This window comes from Macaca nemestrina, chromosome 9 (genome assembly GCF_043159975.1).
Source record: "Macaca nemestrina isolate mMacNem1 chromosome 9, mMacNem.hap1, whole genome shotgun sequence".
NCBI classification, from domain to species: domain Eukaryota; kingdom Metazoa; phylum Chordata; class Mammalia; order Primates; family Cercopithecidae; genus Macaca; species Macaca nemestrina.
Window position 1 is genome coordinate 127,078,923 of NC_092133.1, and position 16,734 is coordinate 127,095,656.

Consider the following 16,734-nt stretch of genomic DNA (forward strand, 5'->3'; position numbering starts at 1 on the left):
GTTTTGGGCCAGAAAACAAAGGTAATTAATCACTATAACTGCAAATGACCTTTTTTTTTTTTTTTTTTTTTTTTTTTTTTTGCATGTAAAGTGCTGAAGTGTAATTATTCCTACGCGAGAGTGAGAAGATTCTTTTTTTTTTTTTTTTTTTTTTTTTTGAGACAGAGTCTCACTCTGTCCCCCTTGCTGGAGTTCAGTGGCCGGATCTCAGCTCACTGCAAGCTCCGCCTCCCGGGTTCAGGCCATTCTCCTGCCTCAGCCTCCCGAGTAGCTGGGACTACAGGCGCCCGCCACCTCGCCCGGCTAGTTTTTTGTATTTTTTAGTAGAGACGGGGTTTCACCGTGTTAGCCAGGATGGTCTCGATCTCCTGACCTCGTGATCCGCCCGTCTCGGCCTCCCAAAGTGCTGGGATTACAGGCTTGAGCCACCGCGCCCGGCCGAGAAGATTCTTCTTTATGTGTAACTATTAAAATGGCATTGAGAACTATGATTTGCTGAAAGAATCGGCATGTATATAATTAGTCTAGACGCCACCTCTGTGCTATGAATGGACTCATGTTCTCCAGTTATTATGGCTAGAGATTAAAAAGGCTGTGCTTTTACTTTGACCATGGATGCCCCAAATCATATTACAACGAGTTTCTGCTAATTTGGTTTTTTTCCTCCCTTGCTTCATTCAGGCCAAAGGGGGGCACTTGTTTTTCGGTATCATATTCATCAAATGCTGGGGCAAGGAAGTTTTTAGTAATTTTTCTAGTAACTTGGTTGTAGTAATGTAATATGCTAAGTTATCTTACAAGCTAATTTTAATATCCTCTACCATCCTCTGTTCTTCTATGCTTTATATAAAAAAAAAAAAAGCTGTAGAAATATATGACATTGTGAACATCTGCCCAGGCATTTTCATTTGTTATAACAACAGACAAAAACCTTTTTTTTTTTTTTTTTTTTTTTTAAATAGCAATATGTCAGGTTTTTAGAAGCAATGCTACTCGGTTTCATTTTGCTGTAACTCATGCTATGTGGTTTGTTTGGGGACTCTTTGGCCTGAGGGTGGGTGGCACTTTTGCATCCTGGAAATGGGCACGAGACAGTAGTGTTGCCTCCATTGCAGCACAAGGGTGGGTGTGCCCCTTTGCCACCTGCCGTCCTGGTCCTGGCTGTCAGCAGTTGCCTCACACAAAGTGTCTGCCCAAAGTCCTCCTCTTCTTCCCTTGCTGTAATTCACAGTCCGTCACTGGAGGCAGAGGTTGAGTTATCCGTTTACTTCTTTCCAACAGGCTGGGTCCCTTGGCTTTCATGCCCTGGGCCAGCCCTAGCTCAGGAATCACCAGCTCTAAAAACGTCCTTTGGTGCTTCTGCAAAAACAATTGGGTGTAGTGCAGCCCCCAACTCCCCAGAAGTTTGGTGGAGATGGTGGGTGGAGGTCACCTCCAGATTTCATGCCTGCGGTGCGGATGGAAAGCGCCACGTGTTCGGAGCGGCTTCTGGCTTCCTGGCAGCCGTGGGTGTGCGTTAGCATGGTGCAGGGTCTAGTGCTGCCCTTCTGGAGCTGAAGAGGACCTGGCTGTCGCTGGTAACCATATGGCTCTAAAGACCAAAGTGTGACCCCCTGACCCTCCCGTGGGCTGCACCCAGGCCGAGCTCCTGTCCTTATGTTTTTGCGTGGTGCCTGCTGCTCCCAGAGTCTGTCGCTCCTTACCGCTTTGTTTTTTTGCCTCAAGGGCCACAAGATGCTTTTGCTCAAAAAGCCCCCAAATCAGCTGCACCCTGATCTGTCTGGTGCTGTCTGTACCACCCAGCATCCTGCCGTTAGGGCTCAGTGTTTTGAAGCCGAGCAGTAGACCAGGTGACATCTCTTTGTGTGACTACCGTTGGTCATGATGAATTTGCCACTGAGTGACTTAATTCAGTGTGCCAGGGAATTCAAGGCTTTTCTCCTCTGGAGAGTTGTCCATCTTAATACTGATCTCACCATAAAATCCTGCGTGAGGAGGCAGAAGTTGACTAGAAAGGGTTTGATGGTGGCACCCACGTTGAACGTGTTAGCTACTTAGAGTATCATTTGTTTCACTTGTCATCAATCCCCAGGCTCGAGAGGCATCTTCATTTGGATCAGATTGATGATCATACTCACTGCATTATCGCATGGGGTAAGGGATGTATGTGTTGGATTGATAATGGTGATGCTGCCAATGAATTGAAAGTTTTCTGAGCCAAAATACGGTTCCCAGACTAGCAACATCGGCATCCCCTGGGAAGTTGTTGGAAATTCAGAGTCTCAGGCTTTACCCCAGACCTACTGAATCAGAAACTCCGGGATACCCCTCCATCTGTGTTTTACCAAGCCCTCCGGTGATTCTGGTGTCTCTCTGGTTTGAGAGCCACTGCCATCGGGCAGGGCTGTGTAATAGAACGTTCTGCAGTGATGGAAACAGTCAGTATCCCCTGCCGTGCAGTAGTGGAGCCACCAGCCACCACATGTGGCCGCCGAGCTCTTGAAATGGGGCTGCTGTGACCAACAGTAGCATTCATCATTTTATTTAATTTTGATTAATCTAAGTTTAAATTCAAACAGCTGCATATAGCTAGTGGCTGTCCTTCAGATAGCCCAGCCCCAGAACATACCCGGCTAATTATTATTGTGTAAACTCCTAAAATGCTTTAAGTTGTTAGTTGTGGAATTATTAATTGTAGATCATAGAGCAGAATCTTCCTTATTCAATTCAACAGGATTGAAACTGCGATTGTTACAACATAGGTGATCTTGATTCTTCCTGTGGAGGGGAGACAGTTTGCGGGCTGCTGGCCGGTTGGAGGAAGCCTATTCTTGAGCTGATTGATGGTTGATTTTGTGAATATGCATCAACGGTGCAGTGCTGGGTGGCTCATGCCTGTTGCACATATAACTGATGACAGTAGATATATGTCCTTTTAGGAGTAAAGCTGTTGCTCAGGAAGGGGTGTCAGTATTTCGCACAGATGGACTTTGGTTTCTCCAGCCTGTCCGGCAAAGTGGAGGTGCTTCCGGCCAAGGAGAAGTGAATGAGCCCTTTGGGCACTTTGGGCTGCTTGTGGAACCTTCCAGAAACTGTGCTGGTGGAGACAGGGGTGGTGAATTGCCAAGTCTGGGCTCGCACATGAGGTGGACAAAACTCTCGAATCACATTCGGGTTCTTCAGTTTGGGAGGACCTGGAGGAAAAAAGGTCATGGCGGGTGTGTTAGGCGGAACTGCTGCAAAGCCCAGAAGAAACTTTGAGATTAGTCTCTGGGGTGATGTGACCACATCCTCGTCACCTTTCCAAAACACCAGCAGAGGCTCTGGGACGAGAGCGTCCCCAGCAGTCCTGTGATCCTGCGGCTAGAGCGAAATGTGACATTGAGGAGCCAGGGGATATCTGAGTTCTTTGGGACTGTTCCCCAAACCTAGCAACTGAAGTCTCAAAATTAAAGCAACCATCTTTGGCTAGGCAGAAAATGATACTCAATTCTCTGTCAGAAGCAAAGTTCTACATGACTAAGCTTCCTAATTGAGGGCCCCATTTGTTGAATTATTTAAAGCCGTATCATTGATTATCATAATCCATCTCCTCTTAGAATCCTAGAATGTTAACACGAGGTGGAAGAGACCTGGGAAATGGTCATAATCCAGCCTTCTTATTTTATGGAGGCCCAGAGAGGTTATGAGTTGAGTGAGGGCACACACAGCACTGTAGGGTCAGGGACCATGTTACTCTTTAGTTCCTTTGGTGTCATAGGTCAGCTGGGGTCATAGATCAGAAGCTGGACAGATTGATGAAAAAGGGTCGTTTCAAAGACATAAGAAATATACTGATGCACACTGTTAGGTTTTAAAATGCTTCTTGCTCATGCGTCCTGTAGATATCTAGAAAATTCCAATAGAATATATTGGTAAAATATTGCAGTGGTCTTTTTGGAATAGCTAAAATTGTTCCCGCCCTGTATGTATAGGATTTCGTCATGGCACAATTCGTATTGCTAACTGGGTTATTTTTTCTGGAGAGTTTGGTTGCGAGTAGTTTATTTTCCAAGCACTAGGCCTGTTTCAGTTGATTGACTTTGATACGGTGTCTTTTGTAACTTACTTTGTTTAAATAACATGCCTCTCCTACTTTATCCCCGGAGTATTGAGATGCTGTGTGTGCAAAGTATGGCACTGTGCACCTAATCAGCATTCTCTAAATATTGGTTCAAAGAGTGAATACTATCCCATCCAGAAGGGTCTGCATGTTAATTTCTTTAGATTTTCACTGTGGCTGGCGGTTAAAAAAATTTCTGTATATTTAGGGAAATTATTAGCTGTGTATTATTTTTTTTCCTCACCTAGCTTGAATGGAGTGTTAAACAAAAAATTCACATGCTCACCAAAGGCTGGGAGAGGTTTTGTAAATTGAATATGGGGTTATTGTTTGCGTTCACAAAACAAAGCCCTAAATCACATTTAGCATAATTTGTGGTTTTAAATTGGACTGATTTAGCAAGGAGAGTGAAATAATCTCTCATCTTGTCAAAAAGGCGATACCTTTAGACCAGCATTTAATTGCATTGGCAGAGTAACTTCGGGAAGACAGCAGTAATTCTGGCTGCATTATTCTTGGTTTGTGGCTAAATTGAGATCATCATTTTCTCCTGGTTTCACTAACTTCCGTTATTGCTCTTCAAACTAATCAGATGAATGTGGTCTTCGAACTAATCAGATGAAGGCTTAGTGGTAGCTGGAGGGTGGACAGGGGAGGGATGAGGTCTATGGGCAGCTGTACTGTATATACTTCATGATCTCGGGGGAGAAGGTGACATCCCAGTGACCCAGAAGGCACAGCCTGGTGATTTTCTTTTCTTTTCTTTTTTTTTTTTTGACATAGAGTTTCACTGTTGTTGCCCAGGCTGGAGTGTAATGGTGTGATCTCAGCTCACTGCAACCTCTGCCTCCCAGGTTCAAGCGATTCTCCTGCCTGAGCTTCCCGAGTAGCTGTGACTACAGGCGTGCGCCACCATGCCCAGCTAATTTTTTTATTTATTTATTTATTTATTTATTTATTTATTTATTGTAGAGATGGGGTTTCACCATGTCGGCCAGGCTGGTCTCAAACTCCTGACCTCAGGTGATCCTCCTGCCTCGGCCTCCCAAAGTGCTGGGATTACAGGAGTGAGCTACTGCGCCAGGCCAGTCTTCTCTTCTCTTCTCTAGATAGAGTTTCACTCTTGTCACCTAGGCTGGAGTGTAATGGCATGATCTTGGCTCACTGTAACCTCTGCCTCCCGGGTTCAAGCGATTCTCCTGCCTCAGCTTCCCGAGTAGCTGGGATTACAGGCGTCTGCCACCATGCTCAGCTAATTTTTGTATTTTTAGTAGAGTTGGAGTTTCACCATGTTGGTCAGGCTAGTCTTGAACTTCTGACCTCAGGTAATCCACCCACCTCGGCCTCCTAAAGTGCTGGGTTACAGGTGTGAGCCACTGCCCCTGGCCCCAGTGATTTTCTTGGTAATTGCTTACACACAGTGAATACCATTCATTTGCACAGAAGTGTTCCATGGACTGTGCACCTAAGAAAGAATGTACATTTGCAGCCACATTGTACAGGTAGGGTTCGTTTGCATTCCTGCAGGTATCCAAGAGGGAGGGTTCTGGAGGAACTTCGAGCTGTCTAGATTACCTGATGAAAACCTGTTCTTTTCTCAACAGCCACTTCAGGAGCTCACCCAGGGGCTGCTCACTAGACCACTGCTCCCTGCCCATGTGCCCTAGTTCAGAGTAATCTGTATTCTTCACAGTCCCTTCTTCCAGTGAAAGCATCTCTTTTACCTTTCACCAAGCCTTACCTCTAAAAGAATAGCCGGCGATACCTTAGACATTTCAGAAATAAGCAAAGTGCCTGTCCTTATACTTTTATTCCCCTGGGAGTTATCAACTAGTCTTCTTGAAATGGCTAACTGCTTAAATATTTTAAATGTACATTTGGCATTTTACACACACCTTTGTGGTGGTTCAAATCACGGGTGCTCCTGGGTCTGAGTTTAGGTCTGACTGCAGGAAGCAGGTTAGTTTCCCGGCCTCCTGGGGCACCCCTGGAGGAAGCAGATGGGGATAGGAAGTCAACTGACTGATAAGAGACATCACACTTTCTTGGGCTGGGCTCCAGGCCCCTGTTCATGTTCTTAGTTACCTGGATAGTCTTGGTATCAGAGTTTATGTGAACCATGGCCAAGCTTATCACCCACAGAAATGTTTCTGGAAAGACTGAATAGCAAATGGGATAGATGAATTACAGTCTATGGAAACTCCTTCTGCTACCAATTTGTAGTTTGTGCTTTTGAGATGAAGATGCCTTTGGCTTTTACATTTGTATTTTCAAGTGTATATATGCTAGGGAAGGAGGAACCTTTCAGATCCCTAGTGGCTGATTTTCATCTTGGATCTGCATACTAGAATTCATAGCATGCCACTGAGTTGACTTTTTGTATTTCTATATAATACCACTGTATCGATCTGTTGCTAATCTGATGTAACCTTTGTGTGTGTGTATGTGTATGTATGTGTGTGTCTGTATGTGTGTGTGTGTTTTATTGATCAAGATACATTACTCCAGAGGCCAAAATCAGAAACTAGGGAGGTCGAATATTTCATCATTTAAAATTGAGCTTATATTGTTATTAATGCAATGTTAAGAGGACAGCCCTTCAGATACTGGGTTATTTAAGCAACTTCAATGTACCCCACCCCAGAAAGGATTTGGAGGTCGCCATCTTACTTCTGGTGGCAATGCAAGAAAACTGAAAGGAAAAAAAAAAAACAACAGTTGCACTTATAAGATCCTATGTGACAACCATAAGTATGTATGCTTCACAGTATTTTTATAGGCTGTTTATGGTACAGAAATTCTCTTTTGTGCATCTTGGCTCTGTTGCCCCCGTCATTGTCCATCTGAAACAAACTATGCCAGGCACTTAGCTAATCAGATACAAAGAAGCATTTCAGCGGCCACTCAGAAGTGAGCGACTGCTTATGAAAAACCTGTACAAAATAAATAAGACCGGTAGGTGAATTTGATGGTCCTTTTGGAGTTATAATCTTTCTTTGCTTTGAAAGAAAAACAAAACGTGCCGCTGCCGTCCCTTTCTAGGAGTTCCGTCCCCAGATTCACACTCAGCATTTTTGTTTCCATAGCGGTGCCACCCAACATCGCAGAACTGAAGAATTTGGAAGTGCTCAACTTTTTTAATAACCAGATCGAAGAGCTGCCCACACAGATCAGCAGCCTTCAGAAACTCAAACACCTGAACCTCGGGTGAGTATCAGTGGAGGGAAGAGGCGGAGAGGGAGAGAGTGGAAGGGGTGTGCCGGGTAGGGCCAGGGGAGGAATTATTTTTATATTATTGCACAGAAATGGATCTCTAATTTCTTTTTATGTTTTGGGTCTTAAACAAATTTTATTGTTTTAATACATCCTTTCGGTGGCCTACATCAGTGAGTATTTGAGAGCTAATTGAGAAGCTAATTGTTGGCACAATAAGGAAGTTAAATTTTTACTGTATTTTGTGTCCAGTAAAATTTTATCTCAGTTCTGTTGACCGAGAAGGGACTTATTTGCATTGCATGAACTGGCAGACAAATGGTAATATGGTTGATTTTTTTTTTTTCTCTCCGCGTTAAATAGGAATAGTTTACAAAGCACCTTTGTGCCTTGGAGGGAAGAATATTTTCCCTAATGATGCTTCATTCATTTTTGCAATTCTCTGTAGCTGAGAGGTGAAAATCCTCTGTCTTTGTTTATGCAAAGGTGAGGAGAGGAGTTTTGATTCAGCTGAGGTTGCAGAACCAGGGAGCAGTAAATAATAATAATGATAACCTGTTTTTGTGTATTACTTTGCAGCACTTGACCCTCTCAACATTTGTGAGGTAGGGAGGGCAGGTTTTAGTGCTTTCATTGTACACAGAGGAAGCTAAGCCTTTTCAAAGGGGCTAAGGGCCTGGCTTCTGGTCCCCTCTGAGGTTAGTGGCCAAGCTGGGAAGAGAAGCCCATGGTTCTGGGTCTAAATGCTCCTTCAGACTCCATTGATATGGTTTGGGTCTGTGTCTCCACCAAATCTCATGTGGAATTGTAATCCCTAGTGTTGGAAGTGGGGCCTGGTGGGAGGTGATTAGATCATGGGGGCGGAGCTCTCGTGAATGGGTTAGCACCATCCCCTCTTGGTACTGTCCTTATGATAGTGAGTGAGTTATTGTGAGATCTGGTTGTTTAAAAGTGTGTAGCACCCCCCCCCCCATGCTCTCCTGCTCCTGCCATGTAATATACGTGCTCCTGCGTTGCCTTCTACCATGAGTAAAAGCTCCCTGAGGTTTCCCCACAAGCAGCTGCTGCCATGCTTCCTATACAGCCGGTAGAACCATGAGTCAGTTAAACCTCTTTTTTTGTAAGTTGCCTGGCCTCAGGCATTCCCTTATAGCAATGGGAGAACAGACGAATACATCCATAGACCCCAACCGGAACTGTGGCATCAGAATTCCATCTTCATTGGTGCAGCCATCAGATGAAACTGACCATTCATGCTTCAGTCTCTGTGCAAAGTCATATATTCATTAAATTGTAGCCACTAAATGCTCTGGTTAAGTTAGTGATTGACATGGAGTGGCAATAGATGCTGGCCAGGTATTTGCCAGCTTTTTTTTTTTTTGAGGCAGAGTCTTGCTGTGTCGTCAAGCGATCTTAGCTCGCTACAACCTCCACCTCCTGGGTTCAAGCGAGTCTCCTGCCTCAGCCTCCTGAGTAGCTGGGACTACAGGCACACGCCACCATGCCCAGCTAATTTTTGTATTTTTAGTAGAGACGGTGTTCCACCATGTTGGCCAGGATGGTCTCAATGTCTTGACCTCATGATCTGCCTGCCTCGGCCTCCCAAAGCACTGGGATTACAGGCATGAGCCACTGTGTCTAGCCATATTTGCCAATTTAATAGGGAGCAGTCATGAAAAAAATCTCATTCATGGAGTGATTTTTAGTTTATTCTTTCCACAAAGAGTTTGGTCAGACACATTATTTTGAAGTTCACTTGGGCTTAGGGACCAACTTTGTAAGATCCATGGGCAGCCTCTATTCTTATGTCTGAGGGAAAGTGAAGTTAAAAGGAGGGAGAAACATCACTTTAGATGAGATGGGTTTTTTTTTTCTCCCTACAAATTTGGAGCCTGTATACCCATCTGGCAAAGCAGAAATGAAACGATTCTCCATTTATATCTTGGTTTTACAGACTATTCTATCCTGATCTTTAATTTGTATGTGAGAAAGAAGCTAAAACTACATATAGATGTATACTCTTACTGTTAATTTGTTCATTTATTAAATATATATATGTATACATAGTATATATATAAAATCTCAATCACTGGGAACAGTGCTTGGCACATACTGAGAAGTACCTAGTATTAGTTAGCTATTGTTATGATCATAATTGTCTTATTTACTTTTTCATTAATTCCATGACTATGTAAGTGACTATTCTATGTAAGGAATCTTGCTAGTACCGGGGAGCCAAGGTGAAGGTCATGGTCCCTGACCTTACCTACTAGGGCAAGACTGGCTATAAACAGGAACAGACCAGCAAGGTCACAGATGTGCTGGCGACTGTGGACCGACAGGGGGAGCAGCAAGACGGGGAGTACTTTAGTCCGCAGGTGAGATTCTCAGGAGCAGGAACACAGCAGGTAGCACGGGAGCCGACACTCGATGCGTGAGAATTTCTCAGACTTAAAAGTCGAAGGAAGGTGTCTCAGATTGAGCGAATGGTATTTTTTTTTTTTCGAGATGGCGTTTCACTCTGTCGCCAAGGCTGGAATGCAGTGACGCGATCTTGGCTCACTGCAGCCTCCGCCTACCAGGTTCAAGCAATTCTCTTGCCTCAGCTTCCCAAGTAGCTGGGACTACAGCCGCCCGCCACCACGCCCAGCTAATTTTTTTATATTTTTAGTAGAGACGGGGTTTCACCGTGTTAGCCAGGATGGTCTTCATCTCCTGACCTTGTGATCCGCCCGCCTCGGCCTCCCAAAGTGCTGGGATTACAGGCATGAGCCACCGCGCCCGGCTGAGAATGACATATTTAAATGCTCACAGCACTGCCTGCCTGGGGCCTGGGAATTGTCAGTTTTTGGCGCTGTTGAGTGTAAAGTGTGAGGCAGGCGGCGGTGAGGTCAGAGGTCAGGCTAGACAGGGAATCCTGGATGTTTGCTGTTCAGTGAATGAGGATTTACCAAGTTCCCAACCATGTACCAGGCATTGTCCTAGTTACTGGCTATCCAGCCCTGATGGAGCTTCCATTACAGTTGGGGAAACCAACTATAAGCAAATAAATGTTTATAATAATGACAGGGAGTCAAAAGTGCTAAGGAAAGGGCTCTGTGCTAAATAAACAAGCAAGTCTCGGGCGCGGTGGCTCATGCCTGTAGTCCCAGAACTTTGAGAAACTGAGGCTGGCAGGTCATCTGAGGCCAGGAGTTGGAGAACAGCCTGGTCAACATGGTGAAAACTCATCTCTACTAAAAATACAAAAATTAACTAAGTGTGGTGGCACATGCCTGTGATCCCAGCTACTCCACCTGGGAGGCTGAGGCAGGAGAATCGTTTGAACCCAGGAGGCAGAGGTTTCAGGAGGCAGAGGTTTCAGTGAACTGAGATTGCACCGCTGCACTCCAGCCTAGGCGACAGAGTGAGACTCCATCTCAAAAATAAATACATAAATAAATAAACGAGCTCCAATTTTATACTGACCATTGAGAAATTTGCATAGCAGAGTAGCAGATAGAAGATATGGTCAGATTTTCCTGTGAAAGATCAGTATGGAGAAGAGGGTGGAGGGAGTTAAACTAGAGGTTAGGAGACCAGTAAGAATATGAGCTTCATGTCCCATGTGAACTAGGACAGTGGCAGTGGAGGCAGGGGGGGATTTTATATGAAAAATGTACAGGCGGTAATGTTGACAGACAGTAACTGATGGGATGGAATGATACCTATATTTCTATGTTGGGCGGCTGAAAAATATAATGGATGGAGACAGATTTGGGAATAAAATAATAAGCTCAGATTTTGTTCTTTTTTGACTTTCCTAATAACATTTTGGTTTGAGGCACCATAGGACAGAGTCGTACACTTTTCTTTTTCTTTCTTTTCTTTCTTTTCTTTTTTGGAGATGGAGTTTCGGTCTTGTTGCCCAGGCTCCAGTGCAATGGCACGATCTTGACTCACTGCAACCTCCACCTCCTGGGTTCAAACGATTCTTCTGCTTCAGCCTCCCGAGTAGCTGGGATTACAGGCATACCCAACCACGCACAGCTACTTTTGTATTTTTAGTAGAGACTGCATTTCACCATGTTGATCAGGCTGGTCTCGAACTCCTGATCTCAGGTGATCCGCCTGCCTCGGCCTCCCAAAGTGCTGGGATTACAGGCATGAGCCACCATGCCCGGCCCTAAACTTTTCTTTTTCAATGAGTGCATCTTAGTTGCCTTCTTGTTCTCTTTGGAGTTGTTTGCATTTTTGGCTGTCGGTGCTGTATTGATTGTGTAAAGCTTTTTGTATTTAATTACGTAGCTACATAGATGGAGTTGTCAAAGTTTGAACAAAACTCCCAGTTCTTTGAGAAAGGAGCTAAGATGGGTTTCACTAAAGGATACTTCTGTCCTCAAATGGCATATAGAATTATACTCACACAGTAAGGCAAGTTATAGGGAGGACTCCTTATTCTAAGGAGCCGGGGTGAAAGCATACACACAGGAGATCACAAAACGGAGCTGGGAAGCCACTTGTATGTGTGATCCAGAAGGCACCCTCCATCAGAATTTGCTTTCAAAGTTTTTACAGTATTTGAAGTTTATTCTGATGATTGTAAGACATGAGAAAATTTTAGGCCACCTGAATAAATAAAAGAAAGTTTAGTTCTCTTCTAAGTTCGGTTTATTTATTTCATAGAGTTATTTTCCCAAAAATGTGAAGCCACGTAGGTTCCCATGTAGATGATTATTTCTAGGATAACTTCACTGCAGGACCACCATGCCCAACTATTTGGGAATAACGTTTGACCTCGTTTGTTGCTAGAGCTTGTCTCATGAATACATAGAAGTTTTTATTAAGTCCCATGTTGGGTATTTATGGATTTGGATTATTTGTTCATTTTTTGAGACAAGGTCTCGTTCTGTCACCCAGGCTGGAGTGCAGTGGCATGATCTCTGCTCACTGCAACCTGCGCCTCCTGGGCTAAAGTGATCCTCCCACCTCAGCCTCCTGAGTAGCTGGGACCACAGGTACGTGCCACCATGCCTGGCTAATTTTTGTAGTTTTTTTTTTTTTGTATAGATGGGTTTTTGCCATGTTGTTCAGGCTGGTCTCGAGCTCCTGAGCTCAAGCAATCTGCCTGTGTTGGCCTCCCAAAGTGCTGGGATTACAGACGTGAGCCACTGGGCTCAGCGTGGTTTTTTTTTTTTTTAATTTTTATTTGTGATAAGTGTGAGTAGGTCACTGTGGAGGTGAGAAAAATTAGTGCCTTGAGACAAGAAGGTTTTATTGAAGCTGGAGGTGCTCAGGACAACCTGCAGAGAAGAAACTGCTCTGAAAAGGAGGTGTTAGTACAGACCTTTCTAGGGCTTTAGAAGAAAAGGAAGAAAGATGCTGAATAGCCTGAGACCCCCTGATTTTATAAATTTCTCCACCATATGCAGGCATTTGCCCACTTCCAACACGCATTTGAAAAATCTTTCCATGCAAACAAAAGAATTGATACCACTTGGCATAGCTGAGCGTTGCGAAGCTTTATGTTGAAACACCTGAAGTCACCTGAGATTAAGCAAGTGTGGCACAAATAGAAAACCACACTTGACAGTTGGGACCATCCAAAGTGGAATTTCATGAGGTGAGCTTGCTCACTTAGGGCTGATTCAACATTTTCTCTCAAACCTTTCTGAAAAATAATTCTAGCAACAGCTCGCATTCCCTGAGAAGCCACGTGTGAGCCGTGGATCGGGTGTTGGGTGCTTCAGATATTTTCTCTCTCATGCTCCCAGCGATCCTGCCCTCAAGGTGTTGTCAGCCTCATTTTATAGTTGAGGAAATTGGGTGTCAGAGAAGCTGAGTAACTTGGTCAAGGTCGTGCAGCTAGCAAGTGCTGGAGTCAGACTCCTCATCTAGTTGTCTTCTGCTTTAAAGCTCCATACTTTTCCTACCCCCACGGTAGCTTCTCATGGAAACCTTGATTGCTAGCAGTGTCAGCGCAGGTCCTGAGCACGGAATTCCTACATGTGGAAATGTGGATGGATGGAGATGGATGTTAGCACCTGCTGGAGGAAGTGCGGACAGCCAGCATGTTCTATGTTTCATTGTGCAGAGAGAGATGCCACTAGGTCGCCATGCCCATGGACTGGCGTCCGGAGAGGCGGCCAGAAATCTCTGCAGTTCCTTGCCCCCTTTGTAGCTGGGGCTGTTGCTAGCAGTTCTTCTGAAGTTTCAGTATTTAAGTAAGGGCTTCCTTTCTGCCTGCCAGGGTGGTGTGCCTACTACTGTTACTTCTGGCCATCAGCTGCACGTGGGACTCTGCTGTGTTCCTTACACGTTGTGGGTATTGGTTTGTCACTCCAAAGAAAAAGGAACCTGAAATTCAGTAGATTCTTGCCACCAGGAGGGGGAGGGGCCCCAGGCTTGCTCTGGGCTGGAGATGGAATGGGAGCGCTCTCTCAGGTGAGATGCCTCTTCCCTCTACACCTGTCTAACCGTGGATTTCCTCTACCTAATACTGCAAAAGTGTATCTATTTGCAGAGAAAAATGCTAAGGAATCAGCAGTTTTCAAAATGGATAACTTAGAGCAGTGTTTAAAGACAGAAGCACCTAGTGTGTGCTTCTCTGCCGTCCTCTCTTTGACTTGCAATTCCTCTCAGAATTCTTGCATCGGAGCCCAAGGGTCTGGAGTGGCTTTGGCCTCTGTGAGGTACAGGGTGCGCCCAGACACATGTCACCTTCCTCAGTCACTTCTGAAGTCTTTGCTCCTTACCCTCTCTTAGGCTGCTCTTTCGTCTCAACATAGCATTAATGACAAGCTCCATCTTGCCTGTATTACAAGGTAGTTTTAGTGAACAAGGGAAGTACTTGCCATAATGTGCTTCACAAATTGTGACTTCATGGAGAATGCTCGTCGTTGCTGTCATGGCAGTAGATAGTCGTGGAGGTCGTTTTGCTGGGTGTGGTCTGTCTGGGATATTTTCTGCCTGAGAGAGGGAACCCACGTTTCCCTTTTGGTTGCCCCCTCTGCTGTCAGCTGTTTCTGGTGAGGCCCGCTTGGTAGGGCTGGACCGAGCTGGATCTGTTATGAGAAGGATCGATGGCTAGAATGATTTTTATTGTCACAGTCCCTTCCATCTTTCAATATCTGTCAACTTTTATTAAAGTTTTTTTTTAAATTGACTTTTAAGTAAGTTCAAAGGGAACTGCATTAAGGAAAATAAGGGGCTTGAAGAAAGGATAAAAGATAGTGTAGAAAAAATTCCCTTAGACTTCATTGGAGACACACACACAGACACAGACACAAACATGCACACCCACACCCACACCACACCACACACACATACCGTGTACATACCCACACACCCACACACACACACATACCGTGTACACACCCACACACCCACACACACATACCGTGTACATACACACCCACACCACACACTACACCCATATCACACCCATACCACACCACACACACACACCGTGTACACACCCACACACCCACACCCATACCACACCCATACCACACCACACACACACACCGTGTACACATCCACACACCCACACCCATACCACACCACACACACCGTGTACACACCCACACACCCACACCCATACCACACCCATACCACACCACACACACACACCGTGTACACACCCACACACCCACACCCATACCACACCACACCACACACACCGGGTACATACCCACACTACCACACCCATCCACACACACACACCGTGTACACACCCACACATCCACACCCATACCACACCCACACACATACCGTGTACACACCCACACACCCACACCCATAACACACCCATACCACACCACACACACATACTGTGTACACACCCACACACCCACACTCATACCACACCCATACCACACCACACACACACACCATGTACACACCCACACCACACCCAAACCACACCCACACCACACACACATACCGTGTACACACCCACACCCACACACCCACACCCATACCACACCCATACCACACCACACACACATACCGTGTACACACCCACACACCCACACCCATACCACACCCACACCATACCCACACACCCACACCCATACCACACCACACACACATACCGTGTACACACCCACACCACACACACCACACCCACACACCCCCACACACACATACCGTGTACATACCCACACACCCACACCACACACCACACCCATATCACACCCATACCACACCACACACACCGTGTACACACCCACACACCCACACCCACACACCCACACCACACACACATACCGTGTACACACCCACACACCCACACCCACACCACACACACATACCGTGTACACACCCACACCCACACACCCACACCCACACCACACATACATACCGTGTACACACCCACACCACACACCCATACCACACCCCTACCACACCACACACACACACCGTGTACACAACCACACCCATACCACACCACACACACACTGTGTACACACCCACACCACACCCACACCACACACACACCACACCCACACACCCACACCCATACCACACCCATACCACACCACACACACATACCGTGTACACACCCACACCCATACCACACCACACACACATACCACACCCATACCACACCACACACACATACCGTGTACACACCCACACACCCACACCCATACCACACCACACACACATACCACACCCATACCACGCCCATCCCACACCACACACACATACCGTGTACATACCCACACCCACACACCCACACCCATACCATACCCATACCACACCCACACCACACCCACACCACACCCACACACCCACACCCATACCACACCCACACCACACCACACACACATACCGTGTACACACCCACACCACACACACACCACACACATACCATACCACACACACATACCGTGTACACACCCACACACCCACACCCATACTACACCCATAGCACACCACACACACACACCGCGTACACATCCACACACCCACACCCATACCACACCACACCCACACCGTGTACACACCCACACACCACACCCACACCACACCCACACCACACACACACCACATCCACACCACACCCACACACCCACACCCATACCACACCACACACATATACCGTGTACACACCCACACACCCACACCCATACCACACCACACACACACCACACCCATACCACACCACACACACATACCACACCCATACCACACCACACACACATACCGTGTACACACCCACACACCCACACACCCACATCCATACCACACCCATACCACACCACACCCACACCACACCCACACACCCACACCCATACCACACCCACACCACACCACACACACATACCATGTACACACCCACACCACACACACATCACACCCATACCATACCACACACACATACCGTGTACACACCCACACACCCACACCCACACCACTCCACACCCACACCA

General features: G+C 46.1%; 1 protein-coding gene across 2 annotated transcripts in view; it reads left to right on the forward strand.

Annotated features, from left to right (window-relative positions):
• LOC105488214 (Ras suppressor protein 1) overlaps window positions 1–16,734 on the forward strand; it is a 232,657-nt gene that overhangs the window by 45,039 nt on the left and 170,884 nt on the right. For both annotated transcript variants that reach the window (XM_071070431.1, XM_071070430.1), the window contains one exon: window positions 7,189–7,309. In XM_071070431.1, coding sequence (XP_070926532.1) covers window positions 7,189–7,309 — 121 coding nt within the window. The remainder of the gene's footprint in view (window positions 1–7,188; window positions 7,310–16,734) is intronic.